This window comes from Argopecten irradians, chromosome 5 (genome assembly GCF_041381155.1).
Source record: "Argopecten irradians isolate NY chromosome 5, Ai_NY, whole genome shotgun sequence".
Lineage (NCBI taxonomy): Eukaryota > Metazoa > Mollusca > Bivalvia > Pectinida > Pectinidae > Argopecten > Argopecten irradians.
This window is the reverse complement of record NC_091138.1, coordinates 888,777-915,856: the sequence shown is the minus strand read 5'-3', so window position 1 is coordinate 915,856 and position 27,080 is coordinate 888,777. Positions and strand designations below refer to the sequence as shown.

At 36.6% G+C, this 27,080-nt stretch overlaps 1 protein-coding gene across 10 annotated transcripts; it reads right to left on the bottom strand.

The window, feature by feature from the left end:
* On the bottom strand, positions 1–26,220 carry LOC138322607 (uncharacterized). Of its 10 annotated transcripts, XR_011208450.1 has the most exons (6): positions 26,071–26,220; positions 10,681–10,834; positions 9,087–9,225; positions 398–2,983; positions 300–360; positions 1–262 (listed from the first exon to the last, which is right to left on the bottom strand). XR_011208450.1 is itself a non-coding variant. In XM_069266578.1 (4 exons), the coding sequence occupies exons 1-4, from the start codon at positions 26,077–26,079 to the stop codon at positions 2,821–2,823; spliced, it is 465 nt and encodes a 154-aa protein (XP_069122679.1). In that variant the 5' UTR covers positions 26,080–26,220; the 3' UTR covers positions 1–2,820. The 10 variants fall into 10 exon arrangements, 1 of the variants encoding a protein (XP_069122679.1); XR_011208445.1 differs by having other exon boundaries at positions 300–2,983; XR_011208446.1 differs by having other exon boundaries at positions 1–360.
* Positions 26,221–27,080: the final 860 nt, after the last annotated feature.

Here is a 27,080-nt window from a genome sequence, read left to right as displayed (position 1 = left end):
TCTCTTTTCTTTCACTACGTGTTAACATTGATCTTTCACTACCTGTTAACATTAATCTTTTACCTTGATCTTTCACTACCTGTTAACTTTGATCTTTCACTACCTGTTAACATTAATCTTTTACCTTGATCTTTCACTACCTGTTAACATTGATCTTTCACTACCTGTTAACATTAATCTTTTACCTTGATCTTTCACTACCTGTTAACTTTGATCTTTCACTACCTGTTAACATTAATCTTTTACCTTGATCTTTCACTACCTGTTAACATTAATCTTTTACTTTGATCTTTCACTACCTGTTAACATTGATCTTTCACTACCTGTTAACATTAATCTTTTACCTTGATCTTTCACTACCTGTTAACATTAATCTTTTACCTTGATCTTTCACTACCTGTTAACATTGATCTTTCACTACCTGTTAACATTGATCTTTTACCTTGATCTTTCACTACCTGTTAACATTAATCTTTCACTACCTGTTAACATTGATCTTTTACCTTGATCTTTCACTACCTGTTAACATTGATCTTTCACTACCTGTTAACATTGATCTTTTACCTTGATCTTTCACTACCTGTTAACATTGATCTTTTACCTTGATCTTTCACTACCTGTTAACATTGATCTTTCACTACCTGTTAACATTGATCTTTTACCTTGATCTTTCACTACCTGTTAACATTAATCTTTTACCTTGATCTTTCACTACCTGTTAACATTGATCTTTCACTACCTGTTAACATTGATCTTTCACTACCTGTTAACTTTGATCTTTTACCTTGATCTTTCACTACCTGTTAACATTAATCTTTTACCTTGATCTTTCACTACCTGTTAACATTGATCTTTCACTACCTGTTAACATTGATCTTTCACTACCTGTTAACATTGATCTTTCACTACCTGTTAACATTAATCTTTTACCTTGATCTTTCACTACCTGTTAACTTTGATCTTTTACCTTGATCTTTCACTACCTGTTAACATTAATCTTTTACCTTGATCTTTCACTACCTGTTAACTTTGATTTTTCACTACCTGTTAACCTTCATCATTCACTACCTGTTAACTTTGATTTTTCACTACCTGTTAACCTTCATCATTCACTACCTGTTAACATTAATCTTTTACCTTGATCTTTCACTACCTGTTAACTTTGATCTTTCACTACCTGTTAACCTTCATCATTCACTACCTGTTAACTTTGATCTTTCACTACCTGTTAACCTTCATCTTTCCCCAACTTTTTAACCTTCATCTTTCACTACCTGTTAACTTTAATCTTTCACTACCTGTTAACCTTCATCTTTCCCCAACTTTTTAACCTTCATCTTTCACTACCTGTTAACTTTCATCTTTCACTACCTGTTAACCTTCATCTTTCACTACCTGTTAACTTTCATCTTTCACTACCTGTTAACCTTCATCTTTCACTACCTGTTAACTTTCATCTTCCACTACCTGTTAACCTTCATCTTTCACTACCTGTTAACTTTCATCTTTCACTACCTGTTAACCTTCATCTTTCACTACCTGTTAACTTTCATCTTCCACTACCTGTTAACCTTCATCTTTCACTACCTGTTAACTTTCATCTTTCACTACCTGTTAACCTTCATCTTTCACTACCTGTTAACCTTCATCTTTCACTACCTGTTAACTTTCATCTTTCACTACCTGTTAACCTTCATCTTTCACTACCTGTTAACTTTCATCTTTCACTACCTGTTAACCTTCATCTTTCACTACATGTTAACATTTATCTTTCCTATTCCGGTTTATTGTGTTAGTATAATGACAAGTATGAAGCAAGCATAAAAAGAGATTCCAGTGGATATGATACATATTTAAATTGTGCTACACAATAAAAAAGGACAGAGATATTGTCTAGCATCTCATTCAGTTAGCATTTTTATAAAAATTAGTGGTTTTTTTTTATATTTATTTTGTAGGTAGCAACAAATAGCATATTTTTTAAGACAAATACAGGGTACTAAATTTTATACTTAACTAAGAAAACAAAACAAAAAGAAAAGACATCACACATTAATTTTAAATGTGAAATGTTTAACAGTATTTTTTTAAAATCAAACAAAAATAACCTATTAATTTAAACCCTGGAGTATTCAATGTTAGATATCTTAAATTGATAGTATTAATGAAGATATATTTGGCTCAGTACTTACAATAATCTGAATACGCTATGTTGATTAATCACAATACATGTATGTAGAAAGGAGCCAACTTTGCCTTATTCAATACGACAGTTCTTCTATACACCTTGGTAAGATTACTCTATATTTAAGCATTGAATGTCTTTCAGTTATACATTTGATAAGAATTTTATGATGAAATCTGAAGAGATTTTTTTTTATAATGAATACATAATTTATTATCGTCAAAGACGGAACAACCATCTTCAGTGATCACTGGCACGACAATTGTGACGTCACGATGATAATGACGTCATAATAAGTCGATTGCAGTATATAGACTGATCAAAGCCAACTGAGCTTGGTAAGGTGACATAGTGGGACTGCAATGAAAATGTAAATATATTGCCATGAATGTACATAATACCAAAAAGAAAATGGCTATAAGATAAGATTTTGCAGCAATTTGTTTCTAAATATGACCTATATTCTAGAACAGAAAATAAAAATATAGTCTAAAAAAAGGACATAAAAGTTATGATATGTTATGCTAAACAAACCCTCATGTGTAGCTTACAGTTAGATATCCAGATTTTAGACCGAATAAACATCGCCCGAAATCTTTCATTCGACAGGTGAATATGATGCTGTTGTTTTGTTCTTATTTTTTCTTTAGAACAGTATTGAGAACTTCTTCGTATGGACAGTCATCTTCATCACGAATGTTGATGCTCACATCATTCCCCATGTCAACAGAAGTCTTTATTGCTTTCTCTGACGAGGAGTGTAACATCTTCGCCTTCACATTAAATTTATCCAGACACCTGCAACAGATAAAAAGACAAGCTCTCAGTTCTATCTTGTTACAGAAATTCAGTCATCCTAAAATCGGCTAACAGCTTCAATCAAGTGATCATCTCAAAAACATGTACTTCAATTGTGATTGGTTCTTTTATTGTTAAATGGATTAGGGACAATATCTCAATAGGGGACATTTTTCGTCCTCCATGTTTTTATCTTTAATTAAGTAAATCACACAATTAATCAATTAAGTAAAACTTTAAGATCAGTTTCAATAGTTAAGTCACACTAAATAATACAAGTTTTATTAAAAGAAGAAAACAACAAATTTATAAAAAGAGCCAAAAATCTGTAAAAGTAAAATGTCCAAAACTAATATACCAATTTCTCACAGGAAATATTTATAGAGATATTTCTTAAAATACTTGTGTAGAACATTTTTTGTTAGAAATATCTTTTAAGTTAACTATCTAATCTACATATTAAATTAATGTAATTTTTGCCCTTTTACATAGAAATAGTATATAGAGATTGCATGTCCGTTATCGTCAGTGAGCGCTAAAAATCCGGATATTTTCATTCCACCCACCAATTTTTGTATTTCGCACCTTTCAAACTTTTTAAAGATTTTGTTTTTAAATGCACAATATTAATGTAGAACATTGCAATACTGTATTAATTTTAGGAAATACAGCACTAGTGCTGTTCACATTCAGTATTTGTAAAGCTATCCTTGGTCCCAGGTGTTCATCACACTATCGCCTACTAACCCCTAGGACCATAGGCAGCATCCTCGTCCCAGGTGTTCGTCACACTATCACTTACTAACCCCTGGGACAATAGGCAGCATCCTCATCCAAGGTGTTCGTCACACTATAACTTACTAACCCATGGGACCATAGGCAGCATCCTCGTCCCAGGTGTTCGTCACACTATCGCTTACTAACCCCTGGGACCATAGGCAGATTCCTCATCCCAGGTGTTCGTCACACTATCACTTACTAACCCCTGGGACAATAGGCAGCATCCTCATCCCAGGTGTTCATCACACTATAACTTACTAACAGCTGGGACCATAGGCAGCATCCTCGTCCCAGGTGTTCGTCACACTATCACTTACTTACCCCTGGGACCATAGGCAGCATCCTCGTCCCAGGTGTTCGTCACACTATCACTTACTAACCCCTGGGACCATAGGCAGCATCCTCGTCCCAGGTGTTCGTCACACTATCACTTACTAACCCCTGGGACCATAGGCAGCATCCTCGTCCCAGGTGTTCGTCACACTATCACTTACTTACCCCGGACCATAGGCAGCATCCTCGTCCCAGGTGTTCGTCACACTATCACTTACTAACCCCTGGGACCATAGGCAGCATCCTCGTCCCAGATGTTCGTCACACTATCACTTACTAACCCCTAGGACCATAGGCAGCATCCTCGTCCCAGGTGTTCGTCACACTATCACTTACTAACCCCTACCATAGGCAGCATCCTCGTCCCAGGTGTTCGTCACACTATCACTTACTAACCCTGGACCATAGGCAGCATCCTCGTCCCAGGTGTTCGTCACACTATCACTTACTAACCCCTAGGACCATAGGCAGCATCCTCGTCCCAGGTGTTCGTCACACTATCACTTACTAACCCGGACCATAGCGCATCTCCCGGTGTTCGTCACACTATCACTTACTAACCCCTGGGACCATAGGCAGCATCCTCGTCCCAGGTGTTCGTCACACTATCACTTACTAACCCCTGGGACCATAGGCAGCATCCTCGTCCCAGGTGTTCGTCACACTATCACTTACTAACCCCTGGGACCATAGGCAGCATCCTCTTCCCTGGTGTTCGTCACACTATCACTTACTTACCCCTAGGACCATAGGCAGCATCCTCGTCCCAGGTGTTCGTCACACTATCACTTACTAACCCCTAGGACCATAGGCAGCATCCTTGTCCCAGGTGTTCGTCACACTATCACTTACTTACCCCTGGGACCATAGGCAGCATCCTCGTCCCAGGTGTTCGTTACACTATAACTTACTAACCCCTAGGACCATAGGCAGCATCCTCGTTCCAGGTGTTCGTCACACTATCACTTACTTACCCCTGGGACCATAGGCAGCATCCTCGTCCTAGGTGTTCGTCACACTATCACTTACTTACCCCTGGGACCATAGGCAGCATCCTCGTCCCAGGTGTTCGTCACACTATCACTTACTAACCCCTGGGACCATAGGCAGCATCCCTTTCCCAGGTGTTCGTCACACTATCACTTACTAACCCCTGGGACCATAGGCAGCATCCTCGTCCCAGGTGTTCGTCACACTATCACTTACTAACCCCAGGGACCATAGGCAGCATCCTCGTCCAAGGTGTTCATCACACTATCGCTTACTAACCCCTGGGACCATAGGCAGCATCCTCGTCTCAGGTGTTTGTCACACTATCACTTACTAACCCCTGGGACCATAGGCAGCATCCTCGTCCCAGGTGTTCGTCACACTATCACTTACTAACCCCTGGGACCATAGGCAGCATCCTCGTCCCAGGTGTTCGTCACACTATAACTTACTTACCCCTGGGACCATAGGCAGCATCCTCGTCCCAGGTGTTCATCACACTATCACTTACTAACCCCTGGGACCATAGGCAGCATCCCTTTCCCAGGTGTTCATCACACTATCACTTACTAACCCCTGGGACCATAGGCAGCATCCTCGTCCCAGGTGTTCGTCACACTATCAATTACTAACCCCTGGGACCATAGGCAGCATCCTTGTCCCAGGTGTTCGTCACACTATCACTTACTAACCCCTGGGACCATAGGCAGATTCCTCGTCCCAGGTGTTCGTCACACTATCACTTACTAACCCCTGGGACCATAGGCAGCATCCTCGTCCCAGGTGTTCGTCACACTATCACTTACTAACCCCTGGGACCATAGGCAGCATCCTCGTCCCAGGTGTTCGTCACACTATCACTTACTAACCCCTGGGACCATAGGCAGCATCCTCGTCCCAGGTGTTCGTCACACTATCACTTACTAACCCCTGGGACCATAGGCAGCATCCTCGTCCCAGGTGTTCGTCACACTATCACTTACTAACCCCTGGGACCATAGGCAGCATCCTCGTCCCAGGTGTTCGTCACACAACTATCACTTACTAACCCCTGGGACCATAGGCAGCATCCTCGTCCCAGGTGTTCGTCACACTATCACTTACTAACCCCTGGGACCATAGGCAGCATCCTCGTCCAAGGTGTTCGTCACACTATCACTTACTAACCCCTGGGACCATAGGCAGCATCCTCGTCCCAGGTGTTCATCACACTATCACTTACTAACCCCTGGGACCATAGGCAGCATCCTCGTCTCAAGTGTTCGTCACACTATCACTTACTAACCCCTGGGACCATAGGCAGCATCCTCGTCCCAGGTGTTCGTCACACTATCACTTACTAACCCCTGGGACCATAGGCAGCATCCTCGTCCCAGGTGTTCGTCACACTATCACTTACTAACCCCTGGGACCATAGGCAGCATCCTCGTCCCAGGTGTTCGTCACACTATCACTTACTAACCCCTGGGACCATAGGCAGCATCCTCGTCCCAGGTGTTCGTCACACTATCACTTACTAACCCCTGGGACCATAGGCAGCATCCTCGTCCAAGGTGTTCGTCACACTATCACTTACTAACCCCTGGGACCATAGGCAGATTCCTCGTCCCAGGTGTTCGTCACACTATCACTTACTAACCTCTGGGACCATAGGCAGCATCCTCGTCCTAGGTGTTCATCACACTATAACTTACTAACCCCTGGGACAATAGGCAGCATCCTTGTCCCAGGTGTTCGTCACACTATCGCTTACTAACCCCTGGGACCATAGGCAGCATCCTCGTCCCAGGTGTTCATCACACTATCGCTTACTAACCCCTGGGACCATAGGCAGCATCCTCGTCCCAGGTGTTCGTCACACTATCACTTACTAACCCCTGGGACCATAGGCAGCATCCTCGTCCCAGGTGTTCGTCACACTATCACTTACTAACCCCTGGGACCATAGGCAGCATCCTCGTCCCAGGTGTTCGTCACACTATCACTTACTAACCCCTAGGACCATAGGCAGCATCCTCGTCCCAGGTGTTCGTCACACTATTGCCTACTAACCCCTAGGACCATAGGCAGCATCCTCGTCCCAGGTGTTCGTCACATTATCGCTTACTAACCCCTGGGACCATAGGCAGCATCCTCATCCCAGGTGTTCATCACACTATAACTTACTAACCCCTAGGACCATAGGCAGCATCCTCGTCCCAGGTGTTCGTCACATTATCGCTTACTAACCCCTGGGACCATAGGCAGCATCCTCGTCCCAGGTGTTTGTCACACTATCACTTACTAACCCCTGGGACCATAGGCAGCATCCTCGTCCCAGGTGTTCGTCACATTATCGCTTACTAACCCCTGGGACAATAGGCCACATTTGTCATAGTTCTAATATGAATTCAAAAAATTGGCCACCAACGAACAAGCATATTCAAGTTATCTGTACACTTGTGTAAGTGGAACAATCAAACTAAAACGAAATGCAGCCTATGATCCCAGAGGTTAGTAAGCGATAGTGCGACGTACACCTGGGACCAAGAATGTTGCAATTCATATTTGGTCTTTACTGTTCATAGTTCGCTCCTTTCCTTTTATACCTGATTTTTGAAATAAAAATATTTTCTGATTTTTGAAATAAAAATATTTTCTCTATGTTCAGATTAATTAAGTAAATGAAAAGTTTAGATCTGCAAGGTTACATAGTGCTGTCAAATGTTTTAAGCCTATTAGAGATTAGAGAATTAACTCAGAATTAAGATATTAACAGTATGGTATGAATGAAGTGTGTCGAATGGATCCCCTCCTGTTAGAGGGCACAGTTGTGTAAGCCCGTTTTTGGAATAAAAAAAAAATAAAAAATTTCCTTGGATGAAGATGAGAAATGGTCACCATAGTATACATATAAAGTTAAATTTATGGGATAAACAAGTTCCTCAATGTGAGACTGTTCTTTGTCATGCTTATCTAAACTCTCATGAGTTAATTTTCAATATTTTAAAAGACACTCACTAAAGCTCATGTCTTTTCAAAATTTGAAAATTAACTCATTCGAGTTTGATACACATGATAAACAACATTCATGCGTTAGGGAAATTGAGCACAACTAGAGCTCTAGAATAACCAGCATAAAAAAGCTGAGACAGATTCCTTCAGTAATTTCAGAGAAATATTGGTGACAAACTTACACTGTCAAAATACAAGATGGAAGCCTGTCCCAAAATACAATATGCACAACTAGGGCCCTATGGGACCCTGCCTATGAAATTTGTAGTTTCTGAGAAATAGTGGTAACAAGAATTATGAATGGACGGAAGGACAAAATTGATCTCTGCAAAAATGTTTGAAATGGAAATCAAGAAATTTAATAGCTGTGAAAGAAAGATAGTTTACACTAGTCTACTTCCTCCCATAAAATTGTGCCAGGAGAAACACACACAGACAGACAACCTAATTAGTATAGGGCACCTGCATCTCCATGTATGGCCCTAATAATATCTTATAAATCTTACCAGTTCATTGTTACTATCTTATCTGGTATACAATATTGTATAAATCTTACCAGTTCATTGTAACTATCTTATTTGGTATACAATATCGTATAAATCTTACCAGTTCATTGTAACTATCTTATCTGGTATACAATATTGTATAAATCTTACCAGTTCATTGTTACTATCTTATCTGGTATACAATATCGTATAAATCTTACCAGTTCATTGTTACTATCTTATCTGGTATACAATATCGTATAAATCTTACCAGTTCATTGTTACTATCTTATCTGGTATACAATATCGTATAAATCTTACCAGTTCATTGTAACTATCTTATCTGGTATACAATATCATATAAATCTTACCAGTTCATTGTTACTATCTTATCTGGTATACAATATCGTATAAATCTTACCAGTTCATTGTAACTATCTTATCTGGTATACAATATCGTATAAATCTTACCAGTTCATTGTTACTATCTTATCTGGTATACAATATCGTATAAATCTTACCAGTTCATTGTTACAATCTTATCAGTATACTTGTCTCCTTTTTTGGACCTGACTTTGTAGTGAACTAAATGAGGCTTTTGGCAGGTTTTCAGCTTTGATCTGAAGGCATTATAATCTTCCTTTTCTAAATCTTCATCAACTGAAATAAAAGAACCATGAATAACTGTTATACTCTAGTCAAAAGAACCTGTAAAGCTCTTCAAAAGGTATTTACAATTATAAATGAGGCTGTATGACTCTCCTGGATTGTTACTACCAAAATTACACGTAATTATCTGTCCTGCATTTCCTGCTTTATATATGATATCAAATTCGGCAAAAAAAAAAAAAAAAAGAGGCCCATGGGCCTTAAGGGTCATCTGGTATTTGATACAAATTAGTTATGTAATTTACCAGCCAACTGATGTTTTTTTGTTCACGAAATAGGTGCACACATGTACATCTAATAGGTCATTAAGCTTGGTGCATATTTACTCACATTACTGGGTTCATAAGATTCAATATTTCTTATTGCAAAGGGCAATAATTCCGTGAATAAGTTAGAGTTGAATCAAGCTTATTTTCGAAAATGTTCGAGATATTTCCAATGTTAGTCTATATGCAAAGTTTCATTAAACTCGGATCATATTTACTCACATTACCGTGTTCACAAGGTTCATTATTCATTATTGCAAAGGGCAATCACTCCGTTAATAAGTTAGAGTTGAATCAAGCTTACTTTCAAAATTGTTTGACATATTTCCAATGTTAGTCTGCAAGAAAAGTTTCATTAAGCACGGTGCATATTTTCTCAAGTTATCATGCCCCAAAATTCAATAATTATAATTGCAAAGGGCAATAACTTTGTAAGTTACCATCTAAGCGGGTTGCTTTTCGAACCTGTTTGAGATCTTTCCAATTGTAGTCTAAATACAAAGTTTCATGAAGCTGGGTGCATATTTATTCAAGTTATTTTATTCACAAGGTCCAATAATAATTATTAGTGCAAAGGGCAATAACTCTGTAAATATATCGTCGAATCAAGCTGATTTTTTAACTTGTCCAAGATATTTCTAATGTTCATCTACATACAAAATTTAAAATCATCTCTTCATTCTTTGTCTCTATAGTGTTTTAATGGGTACATTGTGTATCTTAACCATGATTTAGTATAATATTGAATTGTTTTTCACTAAAATTGATATTTTTAGCCTAAAAGACATCAAATGGTTTAAATATTTCCTAAGTCCATGTATTCTCTTCAGATGCAAAGACCATGTTTCGATGCAAATGAATGAGATTAAACTTTGTCAAAGTCGACTTTAATACAAAATACTCAAAATTCTGGGTTTTAAACCTCAAGATACAAGAATCGGTTTAAATATTTGATGCAAAGACCATGTTTCAATTCATTATTAGTCTATACTTTTTCAAAGTCAATACTCAAGTTTTTAACCCCAAAATACCAGAATCAGTTTAGATATTTTTTCTCAATCTTTGTGAATATGTTGTAACTGAGGCAAGGTGTATTTTGGCCAAATTTCAGTTCAATAGTAGACTCACCTTCACTGAATATCGTCAAAGACAACACAAACATCTGTACATATGTACTTACCATCTTGTGGAAGCTCCTTACTTTCACAGTTCAATTCTTTGTCAAGGCAAAATGTTTTTTCATCATCAGCTATTTGTACAGCAATAAATCTTTTCTTGTCCTTCTTAAAGGATAACAATGAAGTTTTCACCTCTTCTTCCACTTTTACACCAGACTGAAATGAAATATTCAGAATATTTAAACAATCTTGATGAACTGTATCAAGACATATCGGTCTAGGTTAAAACATGGTGAAAATTCTAGGCAGACATGTTACCAATTTACTTCCAAGTCTTCCGCTTTTAACGCTGATCTATCGCCTACCACTTTCATATCCAAATATCCCCTATACGCAAAACATCATTTTCTAATTGTTAGTCTTACATTGACAATTGTTAGTCTTAAATTGACAATTGTTAGTCTTACATTGACAACAAGTACTCATTGTAATGGACACCATTACATAGTCCCCCAAACGCATCCCCAATTGCAACAAATCAAGAATGCAGTTGCACAGTGTATATGAACATCTTGGGAAAATTTTGATGTACTTTTATATAGGAATTCAGGTTCTCCTAAAATGTACATAACTACATAACCCGGTGATCATGACCCAGGACCTGGCCATGCCTTGTACCTGCGTATAGTGCGCACCAAAACTTTTCACTTGATAATTTATGAAAAAAAGTGTGCAGTATACGGTAATACATGCAAGGCTATTTTCAGAGGAATTAATTTGGCAGTTATCATGACTGTATGGCATCCCTTAAACTTTAAGTTAAAACTCCCATTTGTAATAGGACGGCTGTATGTAGTAATGTTTCATCCACGGTTCTTTTATGGATCTGAGGTTCCGTGTTGGTTTACTAATCATACAAATACGACTAAAACCGAAATACAAATTCAATAATTTTATTATAATTCAACAGATCTATATCCAAACAAAAAACAAATATTTTGAGGCAACGAAACAATTTACAGAGTTAATAAAAGCCACCCGTCCTTCCCGCTAGATAGCATAAATTCATTTAACCTCTAGAACATACTTTTATACTTTAATACTACATGGCTACAAGGCCTTATATCCAGCTATAGCTACCTAGGAAGTGACCCGGCCGACAATACCTTGTCTCAGTGCCAAAGTGACCGATACAGGCTAAAACACGGTCTTTTATACCTGTATCGGTAACTTGAATGGTTTACGCCGCTGCATTATAACAAAAAGTGGTACTGTCCTGGTACCCGTATGTCGTAAACAATATGACAGCAGACGAAATATTGATAATATTAACAACAAAATAATAACCAGTTATATACCCCATACATAAATTAACCACTCCTGCCACACATTTACCAATTTTCAATGAATTGCTGACGAAAAATTGAAAACAGGAAGTTGGCCCAGCGACAATCTTTCAAATTTTTATCATATTGATCAGCATCCCTTAATACCCCTATACGTTAATTTTTATTGAAATCAGAGACCAAAATATAACAAGAGGCCCATGGGCCTTAACGGTCATCTGACACATGGCAAAAAACAACAAAGTCACAGTTTAAAGTATTGGTTAACGATTAATATAAACAATACAAGGAACTCCTTTGTTGAATATGTAAGTTTCTGAAATAGGTAAATGTCATTTGTTGAACAAACTTGGTAGCCCTTCATCCATATATGGTTGTAACCCATTCAATGATTAATATGAAGAGGAGTCAGATTTTAAAGCCAAATTTCAGCAAAGCTCCCATTTTGGACCTCCGCCGTACTATCCCCAAGGGTCTTAGCTCGGTCCTTTATAAAATATGATTGTCCTCACCTAAAGTTCCCCCTTCTGAATCAATCAAAACCCATATAGACCAATTTTCATTGAGATCGGAGACTGAAACCTGAAAACAGGAAGTGGGCCAGTGGCCATCTTGGAATACCAAAATCTTTACGAAAATGTTTTCATGTTGTTCGGCATCAATTAAAACCCCTATAGACCAATTTTCATTGAGATCGGAGACTGAAACCTTAAAACAGGAAGTGGGCCAGCGGCCATCTTGGAATACCAAAAATCTTTACGAAAATGTTTGCATGTTGTTCGGCATCAATTAAAACCCTATAGACAAATTTTTCATTGAAATCAAAGACCGAAACCTGAAAACAGGAAGTGGGCCAGCTAAAATTAAGAAAATTTGCAATTTTGGGGCCCCACCCCTCTGCCCCTAGGGGTCGGACCAGACTCATTTATATAAAATAGATTGTCCTTCCCCGATGATGTTTCACACCAAATATGGATGAAATTCATCCAAGGATGAAGGAGGAGTAGGATTTTAAAGCTAAAATTAAGAAAATTTACCTTTTGGGGCCCCACCCCTAAGCCCCTAGGGGTCGGACCAGGCTCATTTATATGAAATATGATTGTCCATCACCAATGATGTTTCACACCAAATATGGATGAAATCCATCCAAGGATGAAGGAGGAGTAGGATTTTAAAGATAAAATTAAGAAAATTTGCACTTTTGGGGCCCCACCCCTCTGCCCCTAGGGGTCGGACCAGGCTCATTTATATAAAATATGATTATCCGTCCCCAATGAAGTTTCACACCAAATATGGATGAAATCCATCCAAGATGAAGGAGGAGTAGGATTTAAAAGCTTAAATTAAGAAAATTTGCCCTTTTTGGGCCCCGCCCCTCTGCCCCTAGGGGTCGGACCTATCTCATTTATATAAAATATGATTGTCCTTCCCCAAGGATGTTTCACACCAAATATGGATGTAATTCACTCAAGGGTTTAGGAGGAGTAGGCTTTTGTATAAATAGTTTTACGCACGACGGACGGCGGACGGCGCACGACGTCGGACAAAACATGATGACAATAGGTCATCCTGACCTTCGGTCCGATGACCTAAAAACAGGTAGTTAGCCCAGCGGCCATCTTGGAATACCAAAAATCTTTACGAAAATGTTTGCATGTTGTTCACCATCCCTTAAAACCCCTGTAGACCAATTTTCATTGAGATCGAAACCTGAAGAACAGGAAATGAGCCAGCAGCCATCTTGGAATACCGAAATCTTTACAAAAATGTTTGCATGTTGTTCACCATCCCTTACAACCTCTAAAGACCAATTTACTTTGAGATCGGAGACCGAAATCTGAAAACAGGAAATGGGCCCTGGTGGCCATCTTGGACTTCCGGTCCCAGAAAAAAAGCCTTTATGCACCACCCCACACCCTATAGAGTCTGTCTACCAAGTTTCATGATCATCGGCCCAGTAGTTTCCGAGAAAAGTGTCGGAAACCATTCCGGAGGAAGAAAGTGGAAGAAATAAGAATATAATATATAATAATAATAATAAAAATACTGTTAGAAGATTCAACCTTGCAAGCTGGCGTTTTGAAGGAATAAGCATTCATTTGTGGTATTATGGTGGCAATTTGCACTCATATACAGCATAACATAGTTTAAAATAATAGTAGAAGTTTATCTTGAAACATTTCATTATTTAAACGTCACTTTGACAAAATGAAAAAGAAATACATTGTATATCTTACTTTTTTTGGTTTGATTAGTTTAACGTCCTATTAACAGCCAGGGTCATTTAAGGACGTGCCAGGTTTGTTGGTGGAGGAAAGCCGGAGTACCCGGAGAAAAACCACCAACAAGCGGCCAGTACCTGGCAACTGCCCCACATGGGATTCGAACTCGCGACCCAGAGGTGGAGGGCATGTGGTAATATATTGCACAAAAAGATCATTTACATGCTTCTGAAACATATAATTATTGATTTAAATTGACGATGTTTGACATTGTGTGTAAAAAATCTATTTTGGTCTTTTGCCGTCGAAAACTGATGAAACCGCGGTACTGGGTTGCGATCAGCTATCGTGATTTTTTTGTGTTTTTTTTCTCTTATTCATTAAAAAAAAAAGCGTTCTTTGAAGACTTAAACATTCACATGAACTATCTTTAGTCCAAAAAGTTTTGGCAATAGCATTGTTTTTTTTTTATATTTGAGTTGAATGCATCAAATTGGATCTGTTCCCGACATCGACTGTATAGGCCTACCTGCAGTTATCGTGATTTTTCATGCAACTTAGTAGAATTTTAGGATGCATACGCAGTAGGCTCGATCAAAAGATATAATCTAAAAAAGATAGTATTGTACAATTTCTCACTGCATATAACTTTGATATTCAATGGTAATGTTATAAAATATAAACTGTCATTTTATCCGTATCAACGTAACACAAGCCTGTGCTTCGTCTCGGCAAAATCTAACTCATTCCTCTCAGGGGTGTCTTCACCGACGTTTGAGCATTTCAACAAAAAAATCAATAAAATAACAAATAAACAAAGATTATCGTATACCAGGTAATTTAAGAACAACAAAAAACTTTGTGATTTGTAATCAATGTGTTATCATTTTTTTCACTTTTCTTCATGCTGAAACAACAGCTACACGCACATTACATTTACAAAAGTTTTTTTCCTATAGATAAGGAAATACTAAATCATACATCATCAAATATTTGCTATTAAAGATGGGTGATTAAAATAACAGTGTTATCTGCTTCTTATAAAAAAAATCACTGTATATATAAACAAGAGGCCCAGAGGGCCTGTATCGCTCACCTGGTTTTTTGTTAGTAATTATCACAAGACTCTGACAATTAGAAAAATAAGCAAAATTGACTCCCAAAGTTTAATTTTGAATCACAACCATACAATGATGCTATTGATACCATACAAATATGCTATCCAATACATAGGTTCAGAGACAAAGTAATTTATATGAAAGTAGTAGCCTAATTGACCTTTTTGACCTCGCATCTATTGCCGTCTAAGGCCCCGGGGGTCAGCCCTATCATTTGTACAATTTTGAATCCCCACACTATAAGGATGCTACCATTGTATTATGGGTGCTATCCCATGCTTGGTTTCAGAGAAGAAGTTGTTTATATGGAAATAGCCAAATTGACCCCATTTGACCCTGCCCCTCAGGCCCCCGGGGGGTCAGCCCTATCATTTGCACAATTTTGAATCCCCACACTATAAGGATGCTACCATTGTATTATGGGTGCTATCCCATGCTTGGTTTCAGAGAAGAAGTTGTTTATATGGAAATAGCCAAATTGATCTCATTTGACCCCGCCCCTCAGGCCCCCAGGGGGTCAGCCCCATCATTTGTACAATTTTGAATCCCCACCCTATAAGGATGCTACCATTGCATTATGGGTGCTATCCCATGCTTGGTTTCAGAGAAGAAGTTGTTTATATGGAAATAGCCAAATTGATCTCATTTGACCCCGCCCCTCAGGCCCCCAGGGGGTCAGCCCCATCATTTGTACAATTTTGAATCCCCACCCTATAAGGATGCTACCATTGCATTATGGGTGCTATCCCATGCTTGGTTTCAGAGAAGAAGTCGTTTATATGGAAATAGCCAAATTGACCCCATTTGACCCCGCCCCTCAGGCCCCCGGGGGTCAGCCCCATCATTTGTACAATTTTGAATCCCCACCCTATAAGGATGCTACCATTGCATTATGAGTGCTATCCCATGCTTGGTTTCAGAGAAGAAGTCGTTTATATGGAAATAACCAAATTGACCCCTTTTGGCCCTGCCCCTCAGGCCCCCGGGGGTCAGCCCCATCATTTGTACAATTTTGAATCCCCACCCTATAAGGATGCTACCATTGCATTATGAGTGCTATCCCATGCTTGGTTTCAGAGAAGAAGTCGTTTATATGGAAATAACCAAATTCACCCCTTTTGGCCCTGCCCCTCAGGCCCCCTGGGGATCAGCCCCATCATTTGTACAATTTTCAGTTAGTAGCCCATAAGGATACTACCAGTCAAATTTTGTTGAAATCCGACCATTGGTTATGGAGAAGAAGTCGATTGTTGATTCGGACCAGGTGAGCTAATAAGCAGGAATATGTCTTAGTGTGAACGTGCAGATCTTCTGATCTTTCTATTCTCACCACCGGCAGCAATTTTTTTTATTTTTTTTTTATCATGCATACATGCCTATTCAAACTATTTACAAAATCTGGTGAGGGCTTCATGTACATGTAGCTATTACTACAAAATCTATAATTATATATCTGAGGATTTACATCGGATACACGGTCAGTATCTTACAGTAGGCCAAGGACTTATCCTTGAATAGGCCTTTTAGTTTTATTTTGGAGTTGACATGGAAAGACGAGATGACTCCTGTCTCCTGGACATTAACACAAATCATTTATTTCATCTAGGCAAATAATAATTTGAATATTCCATTTACCAACTGCAAAAAGATGTCCTAGGCCTATCACTACCAACAATTCACTCGATCGTGGTCTTATATTATGTAACTTTTCATCGACAATTTGATCCAGATATATCTGTCTTCGACAGTTATATTTTGAATTATGAATATGTGGAAGGAACATGTGTACAAGATAAAAACTACCCATCTCAACTGCTATTCCGGGACTGTGAAATGTAATATTGGTCACCTCAGCCCAAGCACAGGGGCACGTAAATTATTCATCATGTAAAATAATTGCTATGTACATGTACGTCATGTCCACATGACTGAAAATTTGCGAAAAATGAATTATATATTATGTAAATATCGGTTAGTCTTACATTGACAATGATAAGTCTTACATTGACAACAAGAGGCCCAGAGGGCCTGTATTGCTCACCTGGTTTGTAATGCCAAGTAATGTTCTGAATACAGGTTCATTGTTTCTTTTCTGAAGGAATCTTAATATTAACCTCTAAATCCCCTATTGGGCCCCACCCCTCCTGCCCCCAGAGCCAAAATTTATACAAGTTCTGTTCCCCTTCCCCCAAGGATGTTTATGGCCAAATTTGGTCACAATCCAAGCAAAACTCTAGGACAAGTAGTGATTTATAGGATTTACCTCTATTTCCCCTATTGGGCCCCACCCGTCCTGCCCCGTGGGGGCCAGAGCCAAAATTTATACAAGTTCTGTTCCCCTTCCAAAAAGGATGTTTGTGGCCAAATTTGGTTACAATCCATGCAGAACTCTATGACGAGTAGGGATTTAAAGGATTTACCTCTTTTTCCCCATATTGGGCCCCGCCCCTCCTGCCCCCGGGGGATCAGAGCCAAAATTTATACAAGTTCTGTTCCCCTTCCCCAAAGGATGTTTGTGGCCAAATTTGGTTACAATCCATGCAAAACTCTAGGACAAGTAGCGATTTAAAGGATTTACCTCTATTTCCCCTATTGGGCCCCGCCCCTCCTGCCCCTGGGGGATCAGAACCAAAATTTATACAAGTTCTGTTCCCCTTCCCCAAAGGATGTTTGTGGCATATTTTGGTTACAATCCATGCAGAACTCTATGACTAGTAGCGATTTAACGGATTTACCTTTATTTCTCCTATTGGGCCCCGCCCCTCCTGCCCCTGGGGGACCAGAGCCAAAATTTATACAAGTTCTCTTCCCCTTCCCAAAAGAATGTTTGTGGTCAAATTTGGTTACATTCCATTCAGAACTCTATGACTAGTAGCGATTTAAAGGATTTACCTCTATTTCCCCTATTGGGCCCCGCCCCTCCTGCCCCTGGGGGATCAGAGCCAAAATTTATACAAGTTCTGTTCCCCTTCCCCCAAGGATGTTTGTGGCTAATTTTGGTTACAATCCATGCAGAACTCTAGGACTAGTAGTGATTTAAAGGATTTACCTCTATTTCCCCTATTGGGCCCCGCCCCTCCTGCCCCCGGAGGGTCAGAGCCAAAATTTATACAAGTTCTGTTCCCCCTCCCCAAGGATGTTTGTGGCCAAATTTGGTTACAATTCATGCAGAACTCTAGGACAAGTAGCGATTTATAGGATTTACCTCTATTTCCCCTAATGGGCCCCACCCCTCCTGCCCCAGGGGGGTCAGAGCCAAAATTTATACCAGTTCTGTTCACCCTCCCCCAAGGATGTTTGTGGCCAAATTTGGTTACAATCCATGCAGAACTCTATGACTAGTAGCAATTTAAAGAAAATGTTGACGGACGGACGGACAGACGACGGACGACAGACGACGGACACCGCGCCATGACATAAGCTCACCGGCCCTTCGGGCCAGGTGAGCTAATAATTAGTCCTACATTGACAATGATTAGTCCTACATTGACAATGATTTAGTCCTACATTCACAATGATTAAGTCCTACATTGACAGTGATTAGTCCGACATTGACAATGATTAAGTCTTACAATGACAATGATTAGTCTTACATTGACAATGATTAGTCTTACATTGACAATGATGAGTCCTACATTGACAATGATTAGTCTTACATTGACAATGTTTAGTCTTACATTGGCAATGATTAAGTCTTACATTGACAATGATTAGTCCTACATTGACAATGATTAAGTCTTACATTGACAATGATTAGTCTTACAATGACAATGATTAGTCTTACATTGACAATGATTAGTCTTACATTGACAATGTTTAGTCTTACATTGCAATGACTAGTCTTACATTGACAATGATTAAGTCTTACATTGACAATGATTAGTCTTACATTGACAATGATTAGTCTTACAATGACAACGATTAATCTTACATTGACAATGATTAGTCTTACAATGACAATAATTAGTCTTACATTGACAATGATTAAGTCTTACATTGACAATGATTAGTCTTACATTGACAATGATAAGTCTTACATTGACAATGATTAGTCTTACATTGTCTTACATTACAATTGTCTTACAATGATTAGTCTTACATGACAATGATTAGTCTTACATTGACAATGATTAGTCTTACATTGACAATGATTAGTCTTACATTGACAATGATTAGTCTTACATTGACAATGATTAGTCTTACATTGACAATGATTAGTCTTACATTGACAATGATTAGTCTTACATTGACAATGATTAGTCTTACATTGACAATGATTAAGTCTTACATTGACAATGATTAGTCTTACATTGACAATGATTATTAGTCTTACATTGACAATGATTATCTACATTGTCTTACTTACATTGACAATGATTAGTCTTACATTGACAATGATTAGTCTTACATTGACAATGATTAGTCTTACATTGACAATGATTAGTCTTACATTGACAATGATTAGTCACATTGACAATGATTAGTCTTACATTGACAATGATTAGTCTTACATTGACAATGATTAGTCTTACATTGACAATGATTAGTCTACATTGACAATGATAGTCTTACATGACAATGATTAGTCTTACATTGACAATGATTAGTCTACATTGACAATGATTAGTCTTACATTGACAATGATTAGTCTACATTGACAATGATTAGTCTTACATTGACAATGATTAGTCTTACATGACAATGATTAGTCTTACATTGACAATGATAGTCTACATTGACAATATTAGTCTTACATGACAATGATGATTAGTCTTACATTGACAATGATTAGTCCTACATTGACAATGATTAGTCTTACATTGACAATGATTAGTCTTACATTGACAATGATTAGTCTTACATTGACAATGATTAGTCTTACATTGACAATGATTAGTCCTACATTGACAATGATTAGTCTTACATTGACAATGATTAGTCTTACATTGACAATGATTAGTCTTACATTGACAATGATTAGTCTTACATTGACAATGATTAGTCTTACATTGACAATGATTAGTCTTACATTGACAATGATTAGTCTTACATTGACAATGATTAGTCTTACATTGACAATGATTAGTCTTACACATTGACAATGATTAGTCTACATTGACAATGATTAGTTTACATTGACAATGATTAGTCTTACAATTGACAATGATTAGTCTTACATTGACAATGATTAGTCTTACATTGACAATGATTAGTCTTACATTGACAATGATTAGTCTTACATTGACAATGATTAGTCTTACATTGACAATGATTAGTCTTACATTGACAATGATTAGTCTTACATTGACAATGATTAGTCCTACATTGACAATGATTAGTCTTACAATGACAATGATTAGTCTTACATTGACAATGATTAGTCTTACATTGACAATGATTAGTCTTACATTGACAATGATTAGTCTTACATTGACAATGATTAGTCTTACATTGACAATGATTAAGTCTTACATTGACAATGATTAGTCTTACATTGACAATGATTAGTCTTACATTGACAATGATTAGTCTTACATTGACAATGATTAGTCTTACATTGACAATGATTAGTCTTACATTGACAATGATTAGTCTTACATTGACAATGATTAAGTCTTACATTGACAATGATTAGTCTTACATTGACAAATGATTAGTCTTGACATTGACTGACAATGATTAGTCTTACATTGACAATGATTAGTCTTACATTGACAATGATTAGTCTTACATTGACAATGATTAGTCCTTACATTGACAATGATTAGTCTTACATTGACAATGATTAGTCTTACATTGACAATGATTAGTCTACAATTGACAACAATGATTAGTCTTACATTGACATGATTAGTCTTACATTGACAATGATTAGTCCTACATTGACAATGATTAGTCTTACATGACAATGATTAGTCTTACATTGATGATTAGTCTTACATTGACAATGATTAGTCTTACATTGACAATGATTAGTCTTACATTGACAATGATTAGTCTTACATTGACAATGATTAGTCTTACATTGACAATATACATTACAAGTCTTACATTGACAATGATTAGTCTTACATTGACAATGATTAGTCTTACATGACAATGATTAGTCTTACATTGACAATGATTAGTCTTACATTGACAATGATTAGTCTTACATGACAATTGATTAGTCTTACATTGACAATGATTAGTCTTACATTGACAATGATTAGTCTTACATTGACAATGATTAGTCTTACATTGACAATGATTAGTCTTACATTGACAATGATTAGTCTTACATTGACAATGATTAGTCTTACATTGACAATGATTAGTCTTACATTGACAATGATTAGTCTTACATTGACAATGATTAGTCTTACATTGACAATGATTAGTCTTACATGATTGACAATGATTAGTCTACATTGACAATGATTAGTCTACATTGACAATGATTAGTCTTACATTGACAATGATTAGTCTTACATTGACAATGATTAGTCTACATTGACAATGATTAGTCTTACATTGACAATGATTAGTCTTACATTGACAATGATTAGTCTTACATTGACAATGATTAGTCTTACATTGACAATGATTAGTCTTACATTGACAATGATTAGTCTTACATTGACAATGATTAGTCTTACATTGACAATGATTAGTCTTACATTGACAATGACAATAGTCTTACATTGACAATGATTAGTTCATTGACAATGATTAGTCTTACATTGACAATGATTAAGTCTTACATTGACAATGATTAGTCCTACATTGACAATGATTAGTCTTACATTGACAATGATTAGTCTTACATTGACAATGATTAGTCTTACATTGACAATGATTAGTCTTACATTGACAATGATTAGTCCTACATTGACAATGATTAGTCTTACATTGACAATGATTAGTCTTACATTGACAATGATTAGTCTTACATTGACAATGATTAGTCTTACATTGACAATGATTAGTCTTACATTGACAATGATTAGTCTTACATTGACAATGATTAGTCTTACATTGACAATGATTAGTCTTACATTGACAATGATTAGTCTTACATTGACAATGATTAGTCTTACATTGACAATGATTAGTCTTACATTGACAATGATTAGTCTTACATTGACAATGATTAGTCTTACATTGACAATGATTAGTCTTACATTGACAATGATTAGTCTTACATTGACAATGATTAGTCTTACATTGACAATGATTAGTCCTACATTGACAATGATTAGTCTTACATTGACAATGATTAGTCTTACATTGACAATGATTAGTCTTACATTGACAATGATTAGTCCTACATTGACAATGATTAGTCTTACATTGACAATGATTAGTCTTACATTGACAATGATTAAGTCTTACATTGACATTGACAATGATTAGTCTTACATTGACAATGATTAGTCTTACATTGACAATGATTAGTCTTACATTGACAATGATTAAGTCTTACATTGACAATGATTAGTCTTACATTGACAATGATTAAGTCTTACATTGACAATGATTAGTCTTACATTGACAATGATTAGTCTTACATTGACAATGATTAAGTCTTACATTGACAATGATTAGTCTTACATTGACAATGATTAGTCTTACATTGACAATGATTAAGTCTTACATTGACAATGATTAGTCTTACATTGCAATGATTAGTCTTACATTGACAATGATTAGTCTACATTGACAATGATTAGTCTTACATTGACAATGATTAGTCTTACATGACAATGATTAGTCTTACATTGACAATGATTAGTCTTACATTGACAATGATTAGTCTTACATTGACAATGATTAGTCTTACATTGACAATGATTAGTCTTACATTGACAATGATTAGTCTTACATTGACAATGATTAGTCTTACATTGACAATGATTAGTCTTACATTGACAATGATTAGTCTTACATTGACAATGATTAGTCTTACATTGACAATGATTAGTCTTACATTGACAATGATTAGTCTACTTGACAATGATATTAGTCTTACATTGACAATGATTAGTCTTACATTGACAATGATTAGTCTTACATTGACAATGATTAGTCTACACATTGACATGATGATTAGTCTTACATTGACAATGATTAGTCTTACATTGACAATGATTAGTCTACATTGACAATGATTAGTCTTACATTGACAATGATTAGTCTTACATTGACAATGATTAGTCTTACATTGACAATGATTAGTCCTACATTGACAATGATTAGTCTTACATTGACAATGATTAGTCTTACATTGACAATGATTAGTCTTACATTGACAATGATTAGTCTTACATTGACAATGATTAGTCTTACATTGACAATGATTAGTCTTACATTGAATACAATGATTAGTCTTACATTGACAATGATTAGTCTTACATTGACAATGATTAGTCTTACATTGACAATGATTAGTCTTACATATTGACAATGATTAGTCTTACATTGACAATGATAGTCTTACATTGACAATGATTAGTCTTACATTACAATGATTAGTCTTACATTACAATGATAAGTCTTACATTGACAATGATTAGTCTTACATTGACAATGATTAGTCTTACATTGACAATGATTAGTCTTACATTGACAATGATTAGTCTTACATTGACAATGATTAGTCTTACATTGACAACGATTAGTCTTACATTGACAATGTTTAGTCTTACATTGACAATGATTAAGTCTTAATTGACAATGATTAAGTCTTACATTGACAATGATTAGTCTTACATTGACAATGATTAGTCTTACATTGACAATGATTAGTCTTACAATGACAACGATTAGTCTTACATTGACAACGATTAGTCTTACATTGACAATGTTAGTCTTACATTGACAATGATTAAGTCTTACATTGACAATGATTAAGTCTTACATTGACAATGATTAGTCTTACATTGACAATGATTAGTCTTACATTGACAATGATTAAGTCTTACATTGACAATGATTAAGTCTTACATTGACAATGATTAAGTCTTACATTGACAATGATTAGTCTTACATTGACAATGATTAGTCTTACATTGACAATGATTAAGTCTTACATTGACAATGATTAAGTCTTACATTGACAATGATTAAGTCTTACATTGACAATGATTAGTCTTACATTGACAATGATTAAGTCTTACATTGACAATGATTAAGTCTTACATTGACAATGATTAAGTCTTACATTGACAATGATTAGTCTTATTAGTAAAAGGCTCCACATTAACTTTTTTGAAGACTTGCCTTGTTGACATTTTGTTCTGCTTTTAACTGAATTTTACGTATACACAGACATATGTCAGAATGTTACCTATATTGACTGGTACCTGAGTACACATTTTCGGATCTGGTTATGTCCCTATATAAATATCTGGGTAATAAGTTACAATTTCTGAGTCCCCTGGGTGCTTTTTGTATTGATTTAAAGTTGAAAAATTGTGACCTAGGTACGTTCTGATAACCAATCATTGCCGTGTATAGACACATGTAATCCAATTATACGCAGAGAGGATAATCTGCATTCATGGGATGAACATTTTTCAATAAAAACAATGGTATATCCCTGTCTAAAGTATCACTTTGTTTCATTTCTATGTTTATTATTTAACTGACTTAATTAGTACTTAACCTGCATAATACGAAAGGATTTGAAGGGTCCCAAGAAATTTGTAATAGCGCTTGGACTATAATTATTAAATAAGGGAGATAACTCACATGGCCATATTTAGTTAAAATTTAACCCGTGAACAACTATTGGATATGTCACAATTTTGTTTTTAAAGGGAATAGTTAGGCAAAGGAAGGCTAAAGTCAATATGGGAGTTTCGAGATCCCAAAACGACGTGGGTAAGGTACAATTTATTGTCGATTAGTCCCACCTTCTGATGATTATGACATCGCAAAAATCACTGCAAATGATGACGTCATAATCACCAGATGGTGGGACTACTCGACGGTAAATTGTACTTTTTCCACGTCGTTTTGGGATCTAGAAACCCCCACATTAAAATTGCTTTGCATTCAAAGAAATTAATTTGTATCATAGGAATCCTAGAACTTCCTCCACGCAGCCTGGCTTTCATAGAGTTTATTTTAAGAACTGGTCTAAATCTACATGGGATTTTTCCATAATTTTTAATTATTGATCAACACAGTGACACAATAAATTCATCTGGACACACATTATGGGCGAAATGTCCCGCACGCACCAGTTTGGGACGAAGCGACTTCTACAACCAGACAGGCGTGTATTTTTATTTATAGGCATATAACATAACCATATATGGTCACATATTTAAAATTCCATGTACTCATTTAGCATGAAATAAAGACATCATTTTGTTCACCAGCATCTTATAATATTGCGCTAGCATCTTATATATTCGAGTAAAGAAAACGTTTCTATGATTCTAGGCCCCCTAATAATTGATACAAATTAGAGACATTTTCGGGACTGCAAACATGGAAGTTGGAACACTTCACGTTAATCTACGTTTTCTACATTTTCATAAGGCTTTTTCCGTTATTGTCAAGTGTTGATACCAATTGTACACTTCGTGTGAGCATTATACTTTATCTTTGATAGACATTTGATCTAATTTTTCGGTATGAAACACTAGGTGACGCCTAGACTTCCGGAGTCGCACAGCCATTAGCGTCATTGTCACGTAAAAGTCATGAATGTGGGACAGTGAACAATAAGTATTCCCAACCAAAGAAACCTTTCGAATATAGAAGTCTGAACTTACCATCGCCATCTTAACAGGTTTTAGGCGGTATTATCCAACAGGAATATTAAAGTTTGGGGTAATCCGCAGAAAGTCGACCTAATCGAGACGAAACGGATCAGGAATGTATACGTCAAGCTCCACTGAACGAGAAGAGGGGACAAAACTCAATCTTGGGCCTATATATACACATGCACAATACCTGTCTGGTATGCCCATTTAAGGGTGTCGGAATGACGCCATCTTAATGATATCTTTGTTTGGATGGCCAAAATATCAAAATTATTTGTCACGATTACATCAGAGAGTACACATTTACGTATACCCGGAAAGACATTTATAAATACCCTATACACATGTATCATTCCGTATATGGTAAGTCGTTTCAACTTTACGTAGGTATTTACTTTGTTTTCTTCACTTAACAATTGATCAAATTTCTCTTTTTTTACAGTGTTTGAAAGTATATTTTTTTGTAATCAAAATATATTGCTTTTTGAAAATTATATTTAATACCAACAAGTTTAGATATACCTTGATGGTTACATACAAAAATAATGTAGTAATTTGAAAAAAAGTCTTCTCTAAAAAAAACCAACTATTAAATGACCAATCTTTTAGTAATTTTTTTTTCATTGTAATTATCTTCATAGGTGTATAATTAATTTTTCTTTGTTTTCATACCAAATCTGGCTTTCTGATTGGCCAATATTTTTTTTGCATACCACTATGAAAAAAAAATCCGAGAATGGCGCGAAACCCCGACGTTAACGTGACGTCACAATAGAGACATTGACGTTGCGTATTGATTCGGAATTAAGAATCCCTTGAAAAACCACTATAATGTTACATTTAAACATACTTCATTTTATCAAATAGATTATAAAATTAATTATAAGTATTGATGTCACTATTTTTTAATTTTATCGGGTTATGAAAAAAAAATTGTTTGCAAACTTTTGTGAGAATCCGCTACGCGGATTCACACAGTTTGCAAACAATTTTTTTTTCATACCCCGATAAAATTAAAA

Excerpts from the sequence above, each read along its gene's own strand:
- LOC138322607 (XM_069266578.1), bottom strand. Across the intron at positions 9,226-10,680 it reads TAAGGAGCTTCCACAAGATG|TTGATGAAGATTTAGAAAAG; the intron begins GTAAGTACATAT and ends CTTTTATTTCAG. Across the intron at positions 2,984-9,086 it reads AAGATTGTAACAATGAACTG|GTGTCTGGATAAATTTAATG; the intron begins GTAAGATTTATA and ends TATCTGTTGCAG.